This window comes from Macaca thibetana, chromosome 12 (genome assembly GCF_024542745.1).
Source record: "Macaca thibetana thibetana isolate TM-01 chromosome 12, ASM2454274v1, whole genome shotgun sequence".
Taxonomy (NCBI): Eukaryota; Metazoa; Chordata; class Mammalia; order Primates; family Cercopithecidae; genus Macaca; species Macaca thibetana.
In genome coordinates, this window is record NC_065589.1 from 116,354,041 (window position 1) to 116,374,351 (window position 20,311).

The 20,311-nt window shown below is 40.8% G+C and overlaps 1 protein-coding gene across 2 annotated transcripts in view; it reads left to right on the forward strand.

Moving 5' to 3' along the window:
• Window positions 1-3,787: 3,787 nt before the first annotated feature.
• The window catches only part of MARCO (macrophage receptor with collagenous structure), a 59,481-nt gene continuing 42,957 nt past the window's right edge, over window positions 3,788-20,311 (forward strand). Inside the window, exon 1 of one of the 2 annotated variants that reach the window (XM_050752709.1) lies at window positions 3,788-4,018. In XM_050752709.1, the coding sequence (XP_050608666.1) occupies window positions 3,922-4,018 (97 nt within the window). In that variant the 5' untranslated portion in view covers window positions 3,788-3,921. The remainder of the gene's footprint in view (window positions 4,019-20,311) is intronic. The other variant, XM_050752710.1, reaches the window with a different exon arrangement.

Sequence of the window (20,311 nt, forward strand, 5' to 3'; positions counted from 1 at the left end):
AGTCTAACTTCTTTTGCTCAGCATAATGGGTTCTGAGACTCATTCACATGGCGTATTTCATTTTACTGCAGACTAGTATTCCATTGCATAGATAGGACACAATTCATTTGCCTGTTGATGGTCATTTGTGTTGTTGATTTTCTCTAATTTTTAAATGATTAACACTTCTTGAGCTTCATTAAGTACCAGGAGCTTAGGTAAGCCTGGGCACTCACAACCGGCAGGAAAAATGAAGTCAATAGATAAAACTTTTAAAAATGTTTCTCTCTTATACATTCCCTTCAGTCCAGGCTCTCCATCCCTTCTGCTGGTGGACATAGGCAGATGACTGAGCAGATGCGTGGAAGGGACTCCAGAGTGGTCCCCAAGGCTCGGTTCGCCTGTCTGCTGTGAATTGGTTGGTTCGTTTCGGATACATGGGTTTGCGCCGGTAATTTTTATATCATGCGTTAACTTGGTTGCCCCAGTTTTAAGCTGGAATTGGGTTGCTCAAGGATTCTTCTTGATGATCTGCCAGGCAGCTCACTGACTGAACTAATTTGGAACCCACTAGCTGATAGGAAATCAGGCTCCATGGAGACCATCAAGAGTGGCCACACTTGCCTGGGACTGCAGCCCCACCACTCCTGTGATTAAGCATTGGGAGCCACTTGACCATCACTTCAGAGAATATCAGAACTTGATGTAACTACACTGGGCATTGAGCCCTCTCCAAACGCACATTTAAATACTCCAGTCCAATTATATGCATGCCGTTAGACAAATAAAACTAGACCCTGCATTTATTGGACAACTTGGTCTCCAAATGCCACTTCACCTGGGAAGAAACAGCTGGATCTGTGTTCCTGGAGATAAAAGTGTCTGAGTAAGACTTCAGAAGAGACTGTACCATATTTCCTAAATTGTGTGTTTTCTATTTATAGAAGATTTAAAGGATTTGTAAGGGATTCATTGACAATGCAGTTTTGTATGACATATTCTCTTGATATAAAATGCTATTCTATATATAGCCCTTTTGTTTACATGTACTTGCTCATTTATTATTTTATTTGATCCACACATCCACTCCATGGGCAAACAGGGCAACTCTGGGTATCCCATTTTGTAATGGGGACGCTGAAACACAGAGCTAATGAGAGGGCCAGGACTACGGTAAGCAAATGAGGAGAGTCATTGTACGTGCAAAGTGGGATTCTGTCTTTCTTTAAGATGTTGATATTTTGTTCATCGCAGAATTTTTGCATTAACTTTGATTTTTTAAATATATTGCACTAAAATATTATTTATATTGATTATTGAATCTTTTGTACTCAAGGATAGTGAATTACTTGCTTCGTCCTAATCCCTGAGTCTCAGGCCCTGCAAGGTGAATGGATTAGCTTGAATCATATAACGTATCCATTTATTATATATGAAAAACGGATGATATCAGTCATTTCATATCATTCAACCTAATGGATCCTCCTAGGATGGAGTCAGGAGGCCACACTGCACATGAGTGCCTCAATTATACTGCTCGATGGTCCTAAGCCTGGTGCACATTAGAGCTCCTTCTGAAATTTTTATTAAAACCAGAGCCTCAGGCTTGCGATGGGAAACTGGCATGTGTGTTATCAAAAAGTTCCTCTGCTGCAAACCTCTGGATTGGAGCCCCTGGATTAAACCAGAATTAAATCTGTCTATAGTCTGAGGCAGAGAGTCTGGATTCAAATTCTGGTGTAGCTCTTTATAACCATACAATTTGAGGCAAGTTGCAAGTTATGAGTGTTGAGCAATGTATGTAAATTTGTCTAGCACAGTGTCTGGCATAACAGTAAATCCCGGATAAGAATTAATGCTTGTACAAGCCATTACTCTGTGTGGAAGTTCAGAGAAGTAAGTCATTGAAGGTCACACAGCAAGTCAATGAAAGAGTTGAGTTTGGGACCCAAGTCTCTCTGGCCCCATAGCCAGAGGTGAAGTGACTACACTTGACATCCACTAAGTGCTTCCTCTAAGAACAGGGATCCTCAATAATTAGCCCATGACATTTTCTAATAAGTCCCCTCCCCACACTCACGAGAATCAAAGCTAAGCTGACTAGGCGGAGGCAGAGGCAGAGCAGGGAGCTCTGCCAGGCTAAGTGAGCAGGTTCCTTTGCCTGGGGGATTGCCCTCCAATGAGCAAATCCCCTGTTATCTGGTCCTATCTACCCCTCAGACTCTGGCTGGAGCCATCACTTCCTCATTTCCAATTCTCCTCTTTAAATTTTTCTGTCCTGGCTTCTGCTGCTTGTCCTCTGGCGGAACCAGTGACTTCCTGAATGTTGAAATTGTGGGCGCCACGGGGGACCTCTGCTTTTCAGGGCACTGCTAGGAACTCACTTTCCTGAGTTTCATCCCTTTTCACTTTCTGACATACCACAGGCCAAAGAAAGTGACTTAGCCTGGCTCAGCTTCACCTCCTGCCACCCGTCTTCCTCACCTCTTACATTTCAAATAGGCCAAAAGTCTATGGCTCCCCTGTTCCGGGCCGTCCCACCTCTGAGAGGCTGTGCCTTCCCTCCTTCCTCCCTGGAGGGCCTTTTCCTCATCTTGATCTGGATCAATCCCCCATTATCCCTTTAAGCCCAGCTCTGGCATCCCTTGATTCAGATGATAAAGCTTTTTGTCATATTTCTGCCCTGTCTCCCCTGCCTCCAGGCACTTCTGTCTTCTCAGGGACATCAACCTTTGCCGCACTTCTCAGCAGCTTTCTGGAATCTGGTTGTAGCCGCATCCATCTTGCGTGCTAGACTGTGAATATCTTTAATGAAAAAAAGGCCATTTCTTCATCTCCTTGGCACCCAGCAGGCTCACAATGTCTCCAGTGATAATAATAACAACATGACCGTAGTGTTTATTACCTAATACTTCCATCCTAGCCACCTGACATGATTTAATTCATTTAAGGCTCACAAAATTCATATCTTCCTTACTTTCACAAACAGAATAGTGAGATGCTCAAAGCTCAAGTGACTTGCTCACTGCCAGACAGCTCCTATGTGGAAGAGGTGGAATTTGAAGCCAGGCTTTCTAGCTCATAGTGTCTGTGTCTTAACCACCATGCTATACGGCATCCCTGGTAGAGATGCCTGCCAGGAGGGAGAGAGGGAAGAGGTTACTTTCCTTAAGGAGTCCAGATCTCACTGGGGCCTGGACAAGGACACCTGTAATACATGTACACATGTGCACACATGTGTACACACACACACAGAGAACATGGGAAAACTCCAAGAAGAAATACTAAGTGCTAAAATATGTGGTTCAGAGCAGTGCTTCTCAAACAGTAATGTGTATGTAAATCACCTGGGGATCTAGTTAAACTGTAGGTTTGGATTTGATCTGATGGGGTGGGACCAGAGACTCATTGTTAGAACAAGCGAACTTGCATTTCTAACAAGTTCTCAGGTGATCCTGATACTGCTGGTCCATGGACCACACTTTGAGCAGCAAGGATGAACTCTAAAGGTTGAGGCAGGTCAGAGAAGGGAGATTTCACTGTGGGCTGGAGAGGTCCTGGGACAGTGAGCTGAGTCTGGGCCCATGGCAGGGCTTGGTTGGCTCTCTCTGGGGGCATGCAGCTTTTGGGTCTCAGGGACCTGGGAGCGAGGGGGTGCTTTCAGAGGCCCGTAACTTGTGCCCCAAAGCCTCCTCCATCCCCCTTAACAAGCAGCAGCACTGTGTAGGAGATCCACATGTGAATACCCCGTGTTTGAGAAATGTCCAATCCTGATCATGTCAGGAAACATTCTGCAAATTCCGAAATCAGAGCCAAAGGGAAGTGCTGCGAGGTTTACAACCAGCTGTAGTGGTTCGATGGGAAGGATCTTTCTCCAAGTGGTTCCTCTTGAGGGGAGCATTTCTGCTGGCTCCAGGACTTTGGCCATTATAAAGCTTGGCAATGAGAAATAAGAAAATTCTCAAGGAGGACGAGCTCTTGAGTGAGACCCAACAAGCAGTTTTTCATCAAATTGCAATGGAGCCTTTCGAAATCAGTGGTAAAGTACTATTCCTCAATAATGGAATTGATCAGAAATGTAGTCTTTCTGCTAGCGAGATACGAAAATAGACAAGTCAATAGAAAGTCTGGGTTTGGCCTATTGCTGCATTTTGCACGTAACCATCACTAATATGTGTCGGGAGTGCTTCAATTTGGAATTTCTGGAATGCTAATAATAGATGCTGTATCTTTAGCATATAGTCAGGTTTTTCTTAGCTTCACTATTGTTTTAATCATATTTAAATATTTTCCCTTGAAAAAATGCCAATACTTATTAAATGTCCCCTTTTATTATGACTGTCTTATTCTGACACACAGGTTGGGTGATACAATGAAAACGCAAAACAGGGGCACTGAAAGGGGACCACAAAACTGAAGTCAAGCATGACAGTTTTCAAAACACAGCTTCTTTAAAATTGTTTAAGGGGATTTCTGTTATAACTGATATGCTGGTCAGGAAACATTCGGTATTTCATGTTGACTGAAATATGTTCATAGTTTCATAATTAGTTTGTCTTAGGTTAAACTCAGGTCTGTAATATTCAGTCAACTCTGTCGTGTTTATTTTCTCATTCAGTGTTCAACAGGTGATGCATTTTTAAAATCTTCCAGAATTTGTAGCATTTGAAGTCATGGGTGGGCTTGCATTCCACACATGATCTCTGATTTCCTAGTTCTAGAACATTCTCTTGGGATCATCTTCCAAGTTGATCAGTCATTTCCACTCCCAGGCTTTGCTGGAAGATGTCTATGCAGGAAAATTGGTGGCTCTGTCTGTCTCCTGGCCAAAGTATCCTTCTCATCCGACACCTGTCTGTCCAGGTTCCTGCCTGCAATTTTTATGGGTACAAAGATGAAGCGTCTGGGGCTATGCCTCTAGGAATTTACAGTGTAATAACAGAGAAAGGCATGAGTGCTAATGACTATAATAATCATTGGCTATTTAGAACTTCTCAGAATGTAACATTCTGGATACATGACTGTTGAAGAGACTGAAGATGTTCAAGCATACTCAGCACCTATTTCCAGCAAGGCACTGTGCTCAGTGCCAAGGAAACAGGCTTGAATAAACATAGCCTCTGGCCTCTGGCTTCTGGCAGGAGGGGACAGGGGACAGGGTGAGCTGCCCCTGAACTGACAATTTCCATGTTGTGACTGAGACTTCCACAGGACATGATGGATGGATCTAACCGAGTGTAGGACCCTGGAGGGCAGAGCTGACACCTTTTCCAAAGTTTAAAGGATAAAGGGGGTCCGTTAGAGAAAGAAGTGAGTGCCTGGGGCAGGGGTGGGCGCCACATGTTTGTATTGTATTCACAAGAAATATTTGGAGAAATATAAATAAATCCATACTGTTTGGCCATAATTGGGAGGGAAAGACCAGTGGGGACTGAGGCCAGAACCAAAAACATTGACTTCATCTTGAAGTCAGTGGGGAAGCGGGAAGGGGGCGATGTGGGGCTGAAAGACACCAATGTGTATGTGAAGTTGCTCTTTGTCCTACATGGGAATGACTGGAGAGAAGCTGAGGACAGAGAGGAACTTGGCAGCAAGAGGTGATGAGGGGCAGTGGATGGAAGGCAGGAAAAGAGAGGAATGCTCTGGAGAAACCCTGGAAATCAGATCAATTGGACTACAACGGCAGGACAGGGCTGGGGAGGAAGACGCAAGAGTTAAGGGTGAACCCCAGATTTCTGACCCGGGTTGTGTGTGTCACCAACTAAAAATGTAACCAAACTAGTGCAGGAGGATTCCTTGAGCCCAGAAATTTCAGACCAGCCTGGGCAACATAGCAAGACCCTATCTCCACCAATAAATAAATAAAAAGTTTAAAAGTGTCTTACCAAAACACTAAAACTACTCCAATTTGGATGAAACATTTTCTTAAATGCATTCACAACATCCTGCCTTCTAATACAAAGACTGTGGAACATGTGAAACTTCCTAGAAGAGTGCCATTATGCAGGTAATCACTGTGAGGCTCTGTAACACAGTGACCCCTCAGGGCCGGCTCTATGCACCTTATTTATTTTTTGTTTGCTGAAGATTTATTTATTTAGGCCATTTTATTTTCTTCTGAAAATACACTGTCTTAAACTTCCCTTGTATGGTTCATGAAAAACAGCACTGAAAAACATTTCTAAGGTCCTTTTCCCCATTTATTTTTCTCTATTGTTTGTATTGAAATACAAAATGCTGCTTTTCCCTGATGACAAAGTATTAAACTAGTTTATTATTATTATCCAAGGATACCAGACTAGGAAAGTTTTAACCACATGCTGAAGAAAATTTTAGAAGTGAGTTTGGGAAACTTTTGGAATATAACTTTCATTTTTTCTAAAATTAATCTAAAAAAATGATGACGAGTGTAAATTTCACAGTATACCCTCTAGAAGCACAGTGCACCTTGCCTCCCTCTTTCCTGACATCACCTCCAGCCTCCCTCATTAGAACAAGCCTCCTTCATTCCATTATCTGCACTAGAATTAAGGTACTCTTTCTTTTCTTTCTTTTTCATTCTAGCTTTTTAGAATTGTGATTAACAATACAAACTGTATATATTTATGATGTACACATGATGATTTGATATACGTATCCACTGACAAATGACCACCAGAAAGACTACTTTAGTTTCCTGAAGGGACTTGACATAGGGTGGGCTTCTGTGGCCCTCAGGGTCCCACACAATCCCAGGTCTCTCCTCAGAGCCATAGAAACTGCTCTTTAGCCCCATCATCCACCTCAACAATGGAACATTTGGGCTTGAAAGAGAGGATTTACCTATTGACAATATCTTTCTGAGATGTGTCTCTTTCTACCTTTTTGAAAATTAGCAACCTGTGTCTCGCTTTAGGCTTCCTGTCACACTTCTGGTACATCTAGTTTCTCAAGGAAGACTACTGTTACCACACCAACAAGCACTTGTTAGGCTGTGCAATGTGATCTGTCGAGACCTCTTTTTTTTTTTTTTTTTCTTTTTTGAGATGGAGTCTCCTCTGTCACCCAGGCTGGAGTGCAGTGGAGCAATCTCGGCTCACTGCAACCTCCATCTCCGGGGTTCAAGTGATTCTCATGCCTCAGTCTCCCTAGCAGCTGGGATTACAGGTGCCCGCCAACCATGCCCGGCTACCTTTTATATTTTTAGTAGAGATGGGGTTTCACCATGTTGGCCAAGCTGCTGTCCAACTCCTGACCTCAAGTGATCTGCCCCCCTCGGCCTCCCAAAGTGCTGGAATTACAGGCATGAGCCACACACCTGGCCCTGTTGGGACCTCTTACCCCAGCTTCTCAACTACTTCAGGCTTCCCACCAACTTCAGTCTGAAGAACATTCTTCCTGAGAGAGAAGATTGAAACAAAATACAAGAAGAAAAGTTAAGGTTTTTATTGTTGTTTTAATTAACACTAACCATTGTCTCTCAGTAGTGAGCCTAACCATCCTTTCTTCCCACCCTTAAGATACTCTAGAGCGACCTTTAACAAACCCAAACCCTCAAGTACATTCAGGCTCAGTCTTGCTGACACGACTGCTATTATTTCAGGTCGTTGTTCTGACTTTGCTCTTTATCATACCAATATTTCTCAACATCTTTTAAAATCTGGCTTTAATGTAGAGTTCTGTCTTTACTTTCTATTGTGAAATAGGTATAGATTCAGGGAAAGTTGCAAAAAAATGCACAGAGAAGAAGCTTTTCTGACACTTGACTCATTCTGTCCCAGTGGTAACATCTTACATTGCATTAATACAAAATTACAACCCGGAAATTGATATTGGTGCAATCCATAGAGCTTATTCATTAATTTTACATGCACTCATCCGTGGGTATGTATATAGTTCTACCAATTCTATGCTAAATAACCCCACATACCCCTCACTCCCCCATCAGCAATCATCAACCCTTGGCAACCACTAATCAGCTTCCCATCTCTATAATTTTGCCATTTTGGGAATGTTACATAAAGAAGTTACACAGTATGTGACTTTCTTTAAGATTGATTTTTTTCATATAGTGAAACCCATTCAAGTTGTATCCATCCGTAGTTGGCTCTTCTTATTGAGTAGCATTCCTTGATATGAATGTATCAGAGACTGTTTAACATTCACCCACTGAAGGACATTTGGGTTGTTTTCGGTTTGGGGGCTATTACAAATAAAGTTGCCATGACCATTTCTGTAAATGCTTTTGTGTGACTTTAAGTTCTCATTTCTCCAACGTAAATGTTCAAAAGTGTAATTGCAGGATTCTAAGTGTATGTTCGGTTTTACAAGAAGCAGTCAATATATTTTCCAAAGTGACTATACCATTTTACATTCCAGCAGCAATGTACAACTGATCCTGTTTTCTGCAACCTTGCCAACCTTTGACATTATCACTATTTTTAAATGTAACCATTCTCATAGGTGTATAGTGATATTTCATTGTAGACTTAATTTACATTTTCCTAATGGCTAGTAATGTTGATTATCTTCTCATGTGCTTAATTTCCATGTGTATAACCTCTTCAGTGAAATGACTCTTTGTGTCTTTTGCCCATGTTTTAATTGGATCTTTTGTTTTTTACTGTTTGGTTTTAAGAATTCTTTATATATTCTATATAGAAGTCCTTTGCTAGATATGCAGTTTGCAAATATTTTCTCCCAGTCTGTAACTTGTATTGCTATGTTCATATCAGCATCTTTCACAGAGCAAAAGTTTTTAATTTTGATAAGGTCCAACCTAACAATTTTTCCATCTATGTGTTGTGCTTTCAGTGTCAAGTCTAAGAGCTCTTTAGCCCTTGTTGCTGAAGATTTTCTTCTCTATCTTATCGTAAAATTTTTTTAGTTTTATGTTTTACAGTTAAGTTCATGCTCTATTTTATTTTTATTTTTATATGTTAGAGACAGGCTCTCACTGTGTTGCCCAGGTTGGAGTGTGCAGTGGCTATTCACAGGTGTGGTCACAGTGCATTGCAGCCTCAAACTCATAAGCTCATGTGATCTTCCCACTTCAGCCTCCCAAGTAGCTGGGACTACAGGCTCATACTACCATGCCCAGATCATGCTTATGATCCATTTTGAATTGATTTTTGTATAACGTATAAGGTTTAGGCCAAGGTTTTCATTTGTTTCATTTTGTTGACCATGGATATATCATCATTCCGTGCACAATTTATTGAAAGGCTATCCTTTCCCTGTTGAATTGCTTTTACACCTTTGTCAAAAACAACTTGGGTAAATTTGTGTGCATCTCATTCTGCATTCTTTATTCTGTTCCAGTGGTCTATGTGACTGTCCCTCTGCCAATACCACAGTGCTTTGATTACTATAGTTATATTATAAGCCTTAATATCAGGCAGAGTTATTCCTCAAATTTTAGTCTTCTTTTCAAAACTGCTTTAGCTATTCTAGGGTTTTTGCCTTTCCATATAAATTTAAGTATCAGCTTGTCTACGGTTACAAAATGATCTTGCTGAAATTTTGAAGGCATTGTGTTACATCTATAGACAAATGTAGAGAGAACTGATATCTTTATTATATGCAGACTTCCAATTCATGTACGTCTCTCCATTTACTTAGGTCTTTGGTTCTTTTAATTAAATTTAAAAAAATTTCAGCATACAGATCCTGTACATGTTTTGTTAGATTTATATCTAAATATTTCATTTCTTAGAAATACCAAAGTTGTTGGAAATAGATAATTGGTGCCACGAAGAAAAATCAGCACAGAGACAAAAGATCTCTCAGCAAGGCCATCTTTACTTTCTGCAGAAAGGGTGCACAATCACAGATGGAACAATGGCGGGAGCACACCTGAACAAAACAAAAGCAGACATATTTATCCCTTAGGCATTTGGTACGTCCTTACTGTGTGTCCTGCATCCATTGGCTGGAGCAGGACCTCACAATCTTAAACTGATACCCGATTTGCTAATAGCCTAAAACTTTCCTAAATAGGTAAGTACAGGGAAGAACAAAGAAGTTAGTAACAAAAGGTTTAAGGAAGCAATAACATTTCCAAATAAGGAAGGGGCATAGGCTGTGAGCTGGAACATGCCTGTGAGCATGTTCAACAGTTACAAAGGATAGGGCTTCACAAAGAGTTATTAACACAAAGCAAGGAGGCTTGAAGAAAGTTAGTCCTCAAAAGAAACCATCATTTCCAACACTTACAATTTATTCTTCAACAAGAAGGAAAACTTTGAAGAGGAAATTTTTACTTTCTATAATCCCTCCTCTTTTACTTTTTACTTTTCCTCTTCAAACTTGCTTAACATGTCTTGGCTTAATTGTTTTGATTAATTCCTGGATATATGGTACAACATAATACCTAAGAAGAAAGAGTATACTTACTATAGTTGTTAAAGAGGTAAGAATTGAAGCTACTTTGTTGTTGTTGTTGTTTTCCTTTTCTGGTCAACAAAATACCAGAATAAAAGGGATAGGCAATTGAACTAGAGCATAAGTGTTGCTCCAATTATTTGGCAGAGTGTCCAGTAATGGTCCTCCACAATCCCACCATGCATCCACTCAGGGCAGATGTATGAATAAGGGCAGACTGATGGGGCAGCTCTTGGAAGTGCCTGACTTCATTGCACCCTGTTATGTCTCCAAGGAATGCCAGATTTTCCCCCTTGTCATTGGAGACATGAGGTAAAATTGGTTTTGGAAGTTGGAGGCTGGATGACCCTCAAGGGCTGACCCCCAGGGTGTTGAACTTCAGGAAATAGCAGAAAAAGAGCTTGGCACTATTCTTTATTCCAGGAGGTGGAATCTTGAAAAAGAGCTACCATGTACTCCATGTCCGCTTGATTTGAGGACCATACTAGTGGAAAGGCAACAACATAGGCCTCTGGCCTACCATGCACACAAGCGTAACAGTCACTTTTATTTAAAGTGTGAACAGAATATTTAATCTATTTTAACCAGGCATTTACATCTTTATGCCCTGTTTCAATGGCTATGGTTTGCCATAGGTTTCTATTTATACTACTGAGAAGTTGCTTTTGTCATTTGACATGAGGCGAGTCATAGTTTGATTTTGTAGGTTTGGAAAAGGGGCAGCTGTAGGAGGTGCCTATTGGATCCTTTCCAGTGACCTCTGTTCCTAAACCACAGAAGCGCCCTACAGTGGGGTTAGAGTTGCTGGTGGTAGGAATAGTAATGGATATAAGCACTGGGTAAGGAAACGAAAGGAAAAGATAGATAGACTAAGCTTTCCTTAGCTTTAATTTGGTAGGGTTTGATCCAGGAACAATGGCCTATGATTCTGAGGATAATGGTGCTCGCTTGACTCAGGTGTGATGTGTCCATCCCTTTCTGCTATATGAACAGCAGTCTCGGTGGTTAGTAGCACAAGGTACGGTCCTTCCCACACTGGCCTGAGTTTCCCTTCTTTCCACGCTTTGAGGAGAATGTGATCCCCAGGCTGGTGCTGGTGTACTGGAAACTCCAAGGGTGGCACCTGTGCTAAAAGACCTTTTGTTTTAAGGGAAGAGAAGGTGGAGGATAAACCAAGTATATAATTTCTAAGAAACTGATCTTTTGTTTAAAATGTGGGGACATCAACAGTGGACTTTATAGTCCTTGGTGCCTTCTTGCTGAGAAATTTTCTTTAGCACCTATTTTTATTAGTTTTTAGACCAAAGAAAGCCAAACATCATTTTATATTTGACAATGCTTCCTGTATGATTTTATACCACATAAGCTAAATTTTACCTTTATATTAGTGTTATTAATGTTAAACTTAATTTTAATAAAACTTTGTAGACATATTTATCTAATTTTAATGTCTGACCATAAGGTAAGATTTTTATAGACTGTTTTTAACCTTTTATAATTTTTTGTTAAAGAGCAGGTTAGTGCTTTAAGGAAAACCTGTTGTGCTTTTATTTTAATGTCCAGTTCACAGAAAAACTGGATGACACCCCTTTAACTTTAGCCAATATGTTTACACACAGAATTTCCTTTACAATTTAAGTTTCAAAACTTGCTTAAACCTTCAAAACAAAATTTTTTTAACCTTTTAATGTAGGTGAAAATCCACATTCTTATGCCTCTTTATAATCCTTTTACCAAAAGTATATTTTACTTTCCTTACACACCTTGCATATAAACTGTTTCTTCAATAGTTTCATATTCAGAAGGCCTAATCACTTTTAAATTATACAACATTTCTTGCATAAATTCCCTTTTACAACTTATTTTTTCGCGACTTTCACAGAAAATTCTTCGATATACTTTAACTTTCTGAATTGTTGCAAACATCCCTTTCTTTAAACAACCAGTTAATTTATTTTAGGACAAGAATTAGCCATATAACATTCCTTTTTACATAAATTTTTCCCCCCTCCCTTTTTTTTTCCTCAAAGGTGATAACCATTCTTTTCCAAAGTGAAATTACTTCATGTCTGTGGACTAGACTGTTTAAGACCACAAGATTAGAAGTTAGGATAATACGCGTTACACTGTTAACATTTAGCAAACTTTACTTTGTTGAAAACCTTGTAGGTTTTGGGTTTCAATTATCCTTTGCTATTAATAAAACCTAATTTAGTCCAAATTTAACTGAGAATTGGTATAGATGACTCCTTCCTGAATCTGTAAGTATTTTAAGGCTTGGCTGAGTGCAAACAGCTCGCATTTTTGAGCAGACCAATTATTCGGCAATTTTCCTAACTCTGCTTCTACAAGAGTTTCCTTATCACTTACTGAATACCCATTGTGTCCTTTTCCCTCAGTCACCCAGGAGGAACCATCTATCTTCCTGTCACCCAGGAGGAACCATCAGTCATCCTGTCCTGAAGGGAGTTCCTCCTAGGTCTGGTGGCACCTTTGCTTGGTAATTAAGATTTAGATCCCTTGTTAGGAAACCTACTGGGTCAAGGGAATTTTCAGTGGCTAATGTCAAATCATTTTTTTCTAACAGAATAGCCTCATACCTTAAGGTTCTTGAGTCAGTGAGCTACCTTTTAGCTTTTGGGGTTTTTTGTTTTTTTGTTTGTTTGTTTTGACCTAGGATAGTTCTGACGTGATGACGTGTGCTCACAATGAAGTTTCCTCTGAAAGTTATTTTTCTACTTTGTTCCGGTAGCAAAGCAGTTGCTGCTACAGATTGAATGCATTTGGGCCATCTGTGGGTTTCTGGGTTAAGGATTTTTGATTAGAAAAGCTACGGGTTGTCAGTGGCCTCAGTGCTTTCGGGCTACGCCCTTGTTCCCACTGACAACAAGGTGATATTGGAGTGTTATAGGGTCATGGAGAAGACCTTCAATTATCAATTATAGGTTTTAAATTTACCCTGGCTTTTAAATGAATAGGGTATACTGTTTTCTCTTTGCTGCTTCTATCTCTCTTTCTCTCTCTCTCTTTGACTCTCTCTCTTCCTCTCTTTTACTCCCTCTTTATCTCTGTCTCTTTCTCTCTTTCTCGCTGTCTCTCTGATTCTCTCTCTCTTTCTCTCTCTCTCTTTGACTCCTTCTTTGTATCTCTGTCTCTCTCTCTTTCTCTCCCTTACTTCCTCTCCCAATTTCTCTTTCCTCTCTGCTGGTCTTTCCCTGCCTCTGCCAGCCGCTTATGCTGCTGTTCTCCCTTCTCCTTCCCCTTCCCCTGGGAAGCAACCAGCAGGAGTGGAGCTTAGTCTCTTTCTTACCCCCGAGAAGAAGGGAAAGGGGAGTTCTGAATATTTTTCTTACTACCAGAAGTTTGTTTGAGGTTCAACCACCTGAAATTTGAGGAAGGTTCAACCCCTCAAACCAGGGATGTCTTGCCTTGCCTGTCCTGGAAGGCTCAACCCCTCAAACCAGGGGATGTCTTGCCTTGCCTGCCTTGGGAGGTTGACCTGGTTTCTCCCTTTCACCCCTCTGAAGGTCCCTTGCAGACTTCCCACTTGTGCTGTCCTCTCTGGCTGCTCCCCCAAGGGAGAATTAGGCGCCTCTTAGTGTTGGCATGCCAGTATAAATCCCACGGCAGGATCCGCCCTAAGCCATATGAGGTAGCTACGGAACCGCAGAGAGGACACACTCACTCCATCCAGCAGTTGGACTTGTCACCATCCACACAAACAACACCGCAAGCAGGGTTGTCTGTGATCATTCACGCACATGCACATTTAGCCCTCCAGAATTTCATCACCAAGGAAGTACTCTACCAGCTCCTGTGGATTTCCTTCCTTTGTCTGTGCACAAAGTCGTCGCCGCAGTATGTGAGGATCCTTTAAGCTAGGTTGCTGGCCAGTTTCTTTCTGCATTGCTGAGAGCTCAGGTTATTCCTCGCACCAGGTAGGTCTTGGTACCTTACGTCTGAGGCCACGGCAAGAGGTGGTGTGGTGCCTCCTCATGAAAGAGGACTAGAGACGCCCCTGGAGGAGAATGTATCCCCATACAATTGCCACAAAAAATGTTAGAAATATCAAAATTGTTAGAAATAGATAATTGGTGCCACAAAGGAAAGTCAACACAGAGACAAAAGATCTCTCAGCAAGGCCATCTTTACTTTCTGCAGAAATGGTGCTCAATTGCAGATGGAACAATGGCAGGAGCACACTTGAACAAAGGAAAAGCAGACATATTTATCCTTTACGCATTTGGGTCGTCCTTACTGTGTGTCCTGCATCCATTGGCTGGAGCAGGACCTCACAATCTTAAACTGATACCCGATTTGCTAATAGCCTAAAACTTTCCTAAATAGGTAAGTACAGGGAAGAACAAAGAAGTTGGTAACAAAAGGTTTAAGGAAGCAGTAACATTCCCAAATAAGGAAGGGGCATAGGCTGTGAGCTGGAATGGGCCTGTGTAATCAGCAGTTACATAGGCTAGGGCTTAACAAAAAGTTATTAAACACAAAGCAAGGAGGCTTGAAGAAACTTAGTTCTCAAAAGAAACCATCATTTCCAACACTCACAATTTATTCTTCAACAAGAAGGAAAACTTTGAAGAGGAAACTTTTTACTTTCTCCATTTGGTGTGATTGTCAATTCTATTATGCTTTTAATTTGGTTTCCACTTATTGTTAGTATATAGAAATGTGGTTGATTTTTATGTGTTGATCTTGTATCTTCCAACTTTGTGAATTTATTTATTCATTCTAAAAGTTTTCTGGAGGTGGGGGATCATGGTAGATGAGAGGTGGGACTAGATTTCTGCTCCAGACAGAGCAGCATGCAGAGGCTTGCTTTGTGAACTTTAGCTCCATATCAACTGCAAGAACAAACCAGCAATCCTGAGAGGATCCACAGACGCTCTGAAGGAAGTGGCCTGCTCCTGGAGGATCCAGTAGACACTCCAAATACTGTGAGTGCCCCAGCCATGTAAGTGGGAAAGGGAGACCCTCGTCTCCTGAACACACATCCCCACTGGAGAAGCTGAAGATCTGTTTGCGGGAGAACTTTCCAACTTTACCTGGAGCTGATCAAGTTAAAGAGCTGCGCCAAGTGAAATATAGGGGTGGGGGAAGCAGCAGAAAGGCCCTGGGAGCTTGCTGGGTCCCCAAGCAGCCCATTCCTGGCTGGCACCACAGGGATCCATCAGGAAGGTGGCCAGAGGAGCAGGGGATAAAACTCCACAGGGAGAAGGGATTCTCTAGCTGAACTTTGTAACAATTTGAACAGGGTGAGAAGCCTCCTGACCAGAACTCAGGGGAGGGCACAAATCCAGCTTGCAGACTTCACAGGCAGGGGAAGAATTAAAGTCCTTTTCTTTGGCAGCTGGGAGGCAGACAAAGCTTCGGGCAAGTTTTCAAGGCTGTCTCACCCTCCCCCTGGAAACACACTTGGGGTTGTTGCTGGGGGCACAGTGGGAGTGAGACTGGCCCTTTGATTTGTGTGGCAGCTGGGTGAGACCTGTAACTGCCAGCTTTCCCCCACTTCCCTGACAACCTGCATGACTCAGTAGAGGCAGCCATAATCCTTCTAGGTACACAACTCCAGTGACCTGGGAATCTCACCCTTATACCCCACAGCAGCTGCAGCAAGACCTGCCAAAGGAGACTCTGAGATCATATACACCTAGCCCCACCCCTGGACCTGATGATCTTTCCCTACCTGCCCTGGAAGCAGAAGACAAAGGACATGTGATACTGGGAGCTCTAGGGCCGCACCCACCACCAGTCCCCTTCCACACTACTACAGCTGATGCTTTCTGGAAATTGCCACCTCCTGGCAGGAGGCCAACCAGCACAAAAATAGAGTATTAAACCACCAGAGCTAAGGACCTTCACAGAGTCCACTGCACCCTCTGCTGCCTCCACTGGAACAGGCGCTGGTATCCACAGCTAAGAGACCCTTGGGCAGTTCACATCAGAGGACTTTGTGAAGACAACCACCAGTACCAGTCTGGAGTTGAGTAGAGTCACTGGGTGGCTAAACCTAGAAGAGAGACAAAAATCACCGCAGTTTGACTCACAGGAAGCCACATCCACAGGAAAATGGGGAGAGTTCTACATCAAGGGAACACCCTGTGGAACAAAAAAATCTGAACAGCAATCTTCAGACCTAGGCTTCCCTCTGACAGAACCTACCCAAATGAAAAGGAACCAGAAAACCAACCCTGGTAATATGACAAAACAAGGCTCATCCAAACCCCCCAATCCACTGCCAGAAAAAAAAAAATCACACTAGTTCACCAGCAATGGATCCAAGCCAAGAAGAAATCCCTGATTTACCTGAAAAAAAAAAAATTCTGGAGGTTAGTTATTAAGCTAATCAGGGAGGGACCAGAGAAAGATGAAGCCCAATGCAAGGAAATCCAAAAAATTATATGAGAAGCAAAGGGAGAAATATTCAAGAAAATAGATAGCTTAAAGAAAAAAAACAGTTAAAAATTCAGGAAACTTTGGACACACTTTTAGAAATGTGAAATGCTCTGGAAAGTCTCAGCAATAGAATTGAACAAGTAGAAGAAAGAAATTCAGAGTTCAAAGACAAGGTCTTTGAATTAACCCAGTCCAACAAAGATAAAGAAAAAAGAATAAGAAAATATGAACAAAGCCTCCAAGAAGTCCGGGATTATGGTAGACAACCAAACCTAAGAATAATCGATGTTCCTGAGGAAAAAGACAATTCTAAAAGCTTGAAAACATACTTGGGGGAGTAATCAAGGAACACTTCCCTGGCCTTGCTAGAGACTTAGACATGGAAATACAAGAAGCACAAAGAACACCTGGGAAATTCGTTACAAAAAGATCTTCCTCTAGACACATTGTCATCAGGTTATCTAAAGTGAAGATGAAGGAAAGAGTCTTAAGAGTTGTGAGACAGAAGCACCAGTTAACCTATAAAGGAAAACCTATCAGATTAACAGCAGATTTCTCAGCAGAAACCCTACAAGCTAGAAAGGATTGGGGCCCTATCTTCTGCCTTCTCAAACAAAACAATTATCAGCCAAGAATTTTGTATCCAGCAAAACTAAGCATCCCTGTATGAAGGAAAGACACCATTGTTTTCCGGCAAGCAAACGCCAAGACAGTTCGCCATTGCCAAGCCACCACTACAAGAACTGCTAAAAGGAGCCCTAAATCTTGAAACAAATCCCAGAAACACATCAAAACAGAACTTCTTTAAAGCATAAATCACACAGGACCTATAATACAAAAATATAAGTTAAAAAGTAAAAACAAAAAACAAAACAAAGTACAGGCAACAAAGAGCATGATGAATGCAAGGGTACCTCACATTTCAATACTAACATTAAATATAAATGGCCTAAATGCTCTACTTAAAAGATACAGAACTGCAGAATGGATAGGAACTTACTAATCAACTATCTGCTGCCTTCAGGAGACTCACCTAACACATAAGGACTCACATAAACTTAAAATAGAGGGGTGTAAAAAGGCATTTCATGCAAATGGGCACCAAAAGTGAGCAAGGGGTAGTTATTCTTATATCAGACAAAACAATATTTAAAGCAATAGAGGTTAAAAGAGACAAAAAGGGACATACATAATGGTAAAAATCCTCGTCCAACAGGAAGATATCACAATCCCAAACATTTATGCACTTAATACTGGAGCTCCCAAATTTATAAAACAATTACTAATAGACCTAAGAAACGAGATAGACAGCAACACAATAATAGTTAGTGAGGTACTTCAATACTCTACTGACAGCACAAGAGAAGGCATCAAGACAGAAAGTCAACAAAGAAAAGATGGATTTGAACTATACCTTGGAACAAATGGACTTAGCAGATATATAAAGAACAATTCATCCAACAACCAAAGAATACACATTCTATTCAACAGTGCATGGAAATTTCTCCAAGACAGATCATATGATAGGCTATAAAATGAGCCTCAATAAATTTAAGAAAATTGAAATTATATCAAGCATTCTCTCAGACTACAGTGTAATAAAACTGGAAATCAACTCCAAAAGGAACCCTCAAAACCGTGCAAATACATAGAAATTAAATAACCTACTGGTGAATGAGGATTGGGTCAAAAACGAAATCAAGATGGAAATTAAAAAATTCTTTGAACTGAATGACAATAATGACACAACCTATCAAAACCTCTGGGATACAGCTAAGGTGTTGCTAAGAGGAAAGTTCATACTCCTAAACACCTACATCAAAAAGCCTAAAAGAGCACAGCCAATCTAAGGTCACACCTCAAGGAACTAGAGAAACAAGAACAAACCAAATGCAAACCCAGCAGAAGAAAGGAAACAACCAAGATCAGAGCAGAACTAAATAAAATTGAAACAAAAAATACAAAAGATAAATGAAAAAAAAAAATCTGGTTCTTTAAAAAGATAAACAAAATTGATAGACCATTAACAAGATAAACCAAGAAAAGAAGAGAGAAAAACCAAATAACCTCACTAAGAAACAAACAGGATGTATTACAACTAACACCACTGAAATACAAAAGATCATTCAAGGCTACTATGAACACCTTTACTCACATAAACTAGAAAACCAAGAAGAGATGGATAAATTCCTGGAAAAATACAACCTTCCTAGCTTAAAATTACCCCACCTCCCCAAGAAAAACAACAACAACAACAACAACACACAAAAAAAGTCCAGGACCAGACCGATTCACAGCAGAATTCTATCAGACATTAAGAGAAGAATTGGTACCAATCCCATTTGACACTATTCCACAAGGTAGAGAAAGAAGGAACCCTCCCTAATTCATTCTATGAAGCCTTCATTACCCTAATACCAAAACCAGGAAAGGACACAACCAAAAAAGAAAACTACAGACCAATATCCTTGGTGAACATAGATGTTAAAATCCTTAACAAAATACTAGTTATGGTGGATACCAAAAAGATAATCCACCATGGATCAAGTGGGTTTCATACCAGGGATGCAGGGATGGTTTAACATTCCCGGGTTAATAAATGTGATACACTACATAAACAGAATTAATAACAAAATCACATGATCATTTCAATAGATGCAGAAAAAGCATTCAACAAAATCCAGCATCCCTTTATAATTAAAACCCTCAGCAAAATCAGCATACAAGGGACATACCTTAATGTAATAAAGGCCATCTATGACAAACACACAGACAACATAATACTGAATGGGGAAAAATTGAAAGCATTCCCTCTGAGAACAGGAACAAGACAAGGATGCTCACTCTCACCACTCCCCTTAAACATAGTACTGGAAGTCCTAGCCAGAGCAATCAGACAAGAGAAAAAAGATAAAGGGCATCCAAATCAGTTAAGAGGAAATCAAACTGTCCCTTTTTGCTGATGATATGACTGTTTACCTTGAAAACCCTAAGGGCTCCTCCAGAAAGCTCCTAGAACTGATAAAAGAATTCAGCAAAGTTTCTGGATACAAGATTGATGTACACAAATCAATAGCTCTTCCTTATACCAACAGTGACCAATCAGAGAATCAAATCAAGAACTCAATCACGTTTGCAATAGCTGCCAAAAAAAATGAATAAATAAATAAATGCAATACTTAGGAATGTACCTAACAAAGGAGTCAAAAGACCTCTTCAAGGAAAATTATAAAACACTGCTGAAAGAAATCATAAATGACTCAAACAAATGGAAACACATCCCATGCTCATGGATGGGTAGAAACAATATTGTGAAAATAACTATACTGCCAAAAGCAATTTACAAATTCAGTGCAATCCCCATCAAAATACCACCATCATTCTTCACAGAGTTAGAAAAAACAATTCTGAAATTCATATGGAACCAAAAAAGAGCATGCATAGCCAAAATAAGACTAAGCAAAAAGAACAAATCTGGAGGCATCACACTATCTAATTTCAAACTATACTATAAGGCCATAGTCACCAAAACAGCGTGGTACTGGTATAAAAAATAGGCACA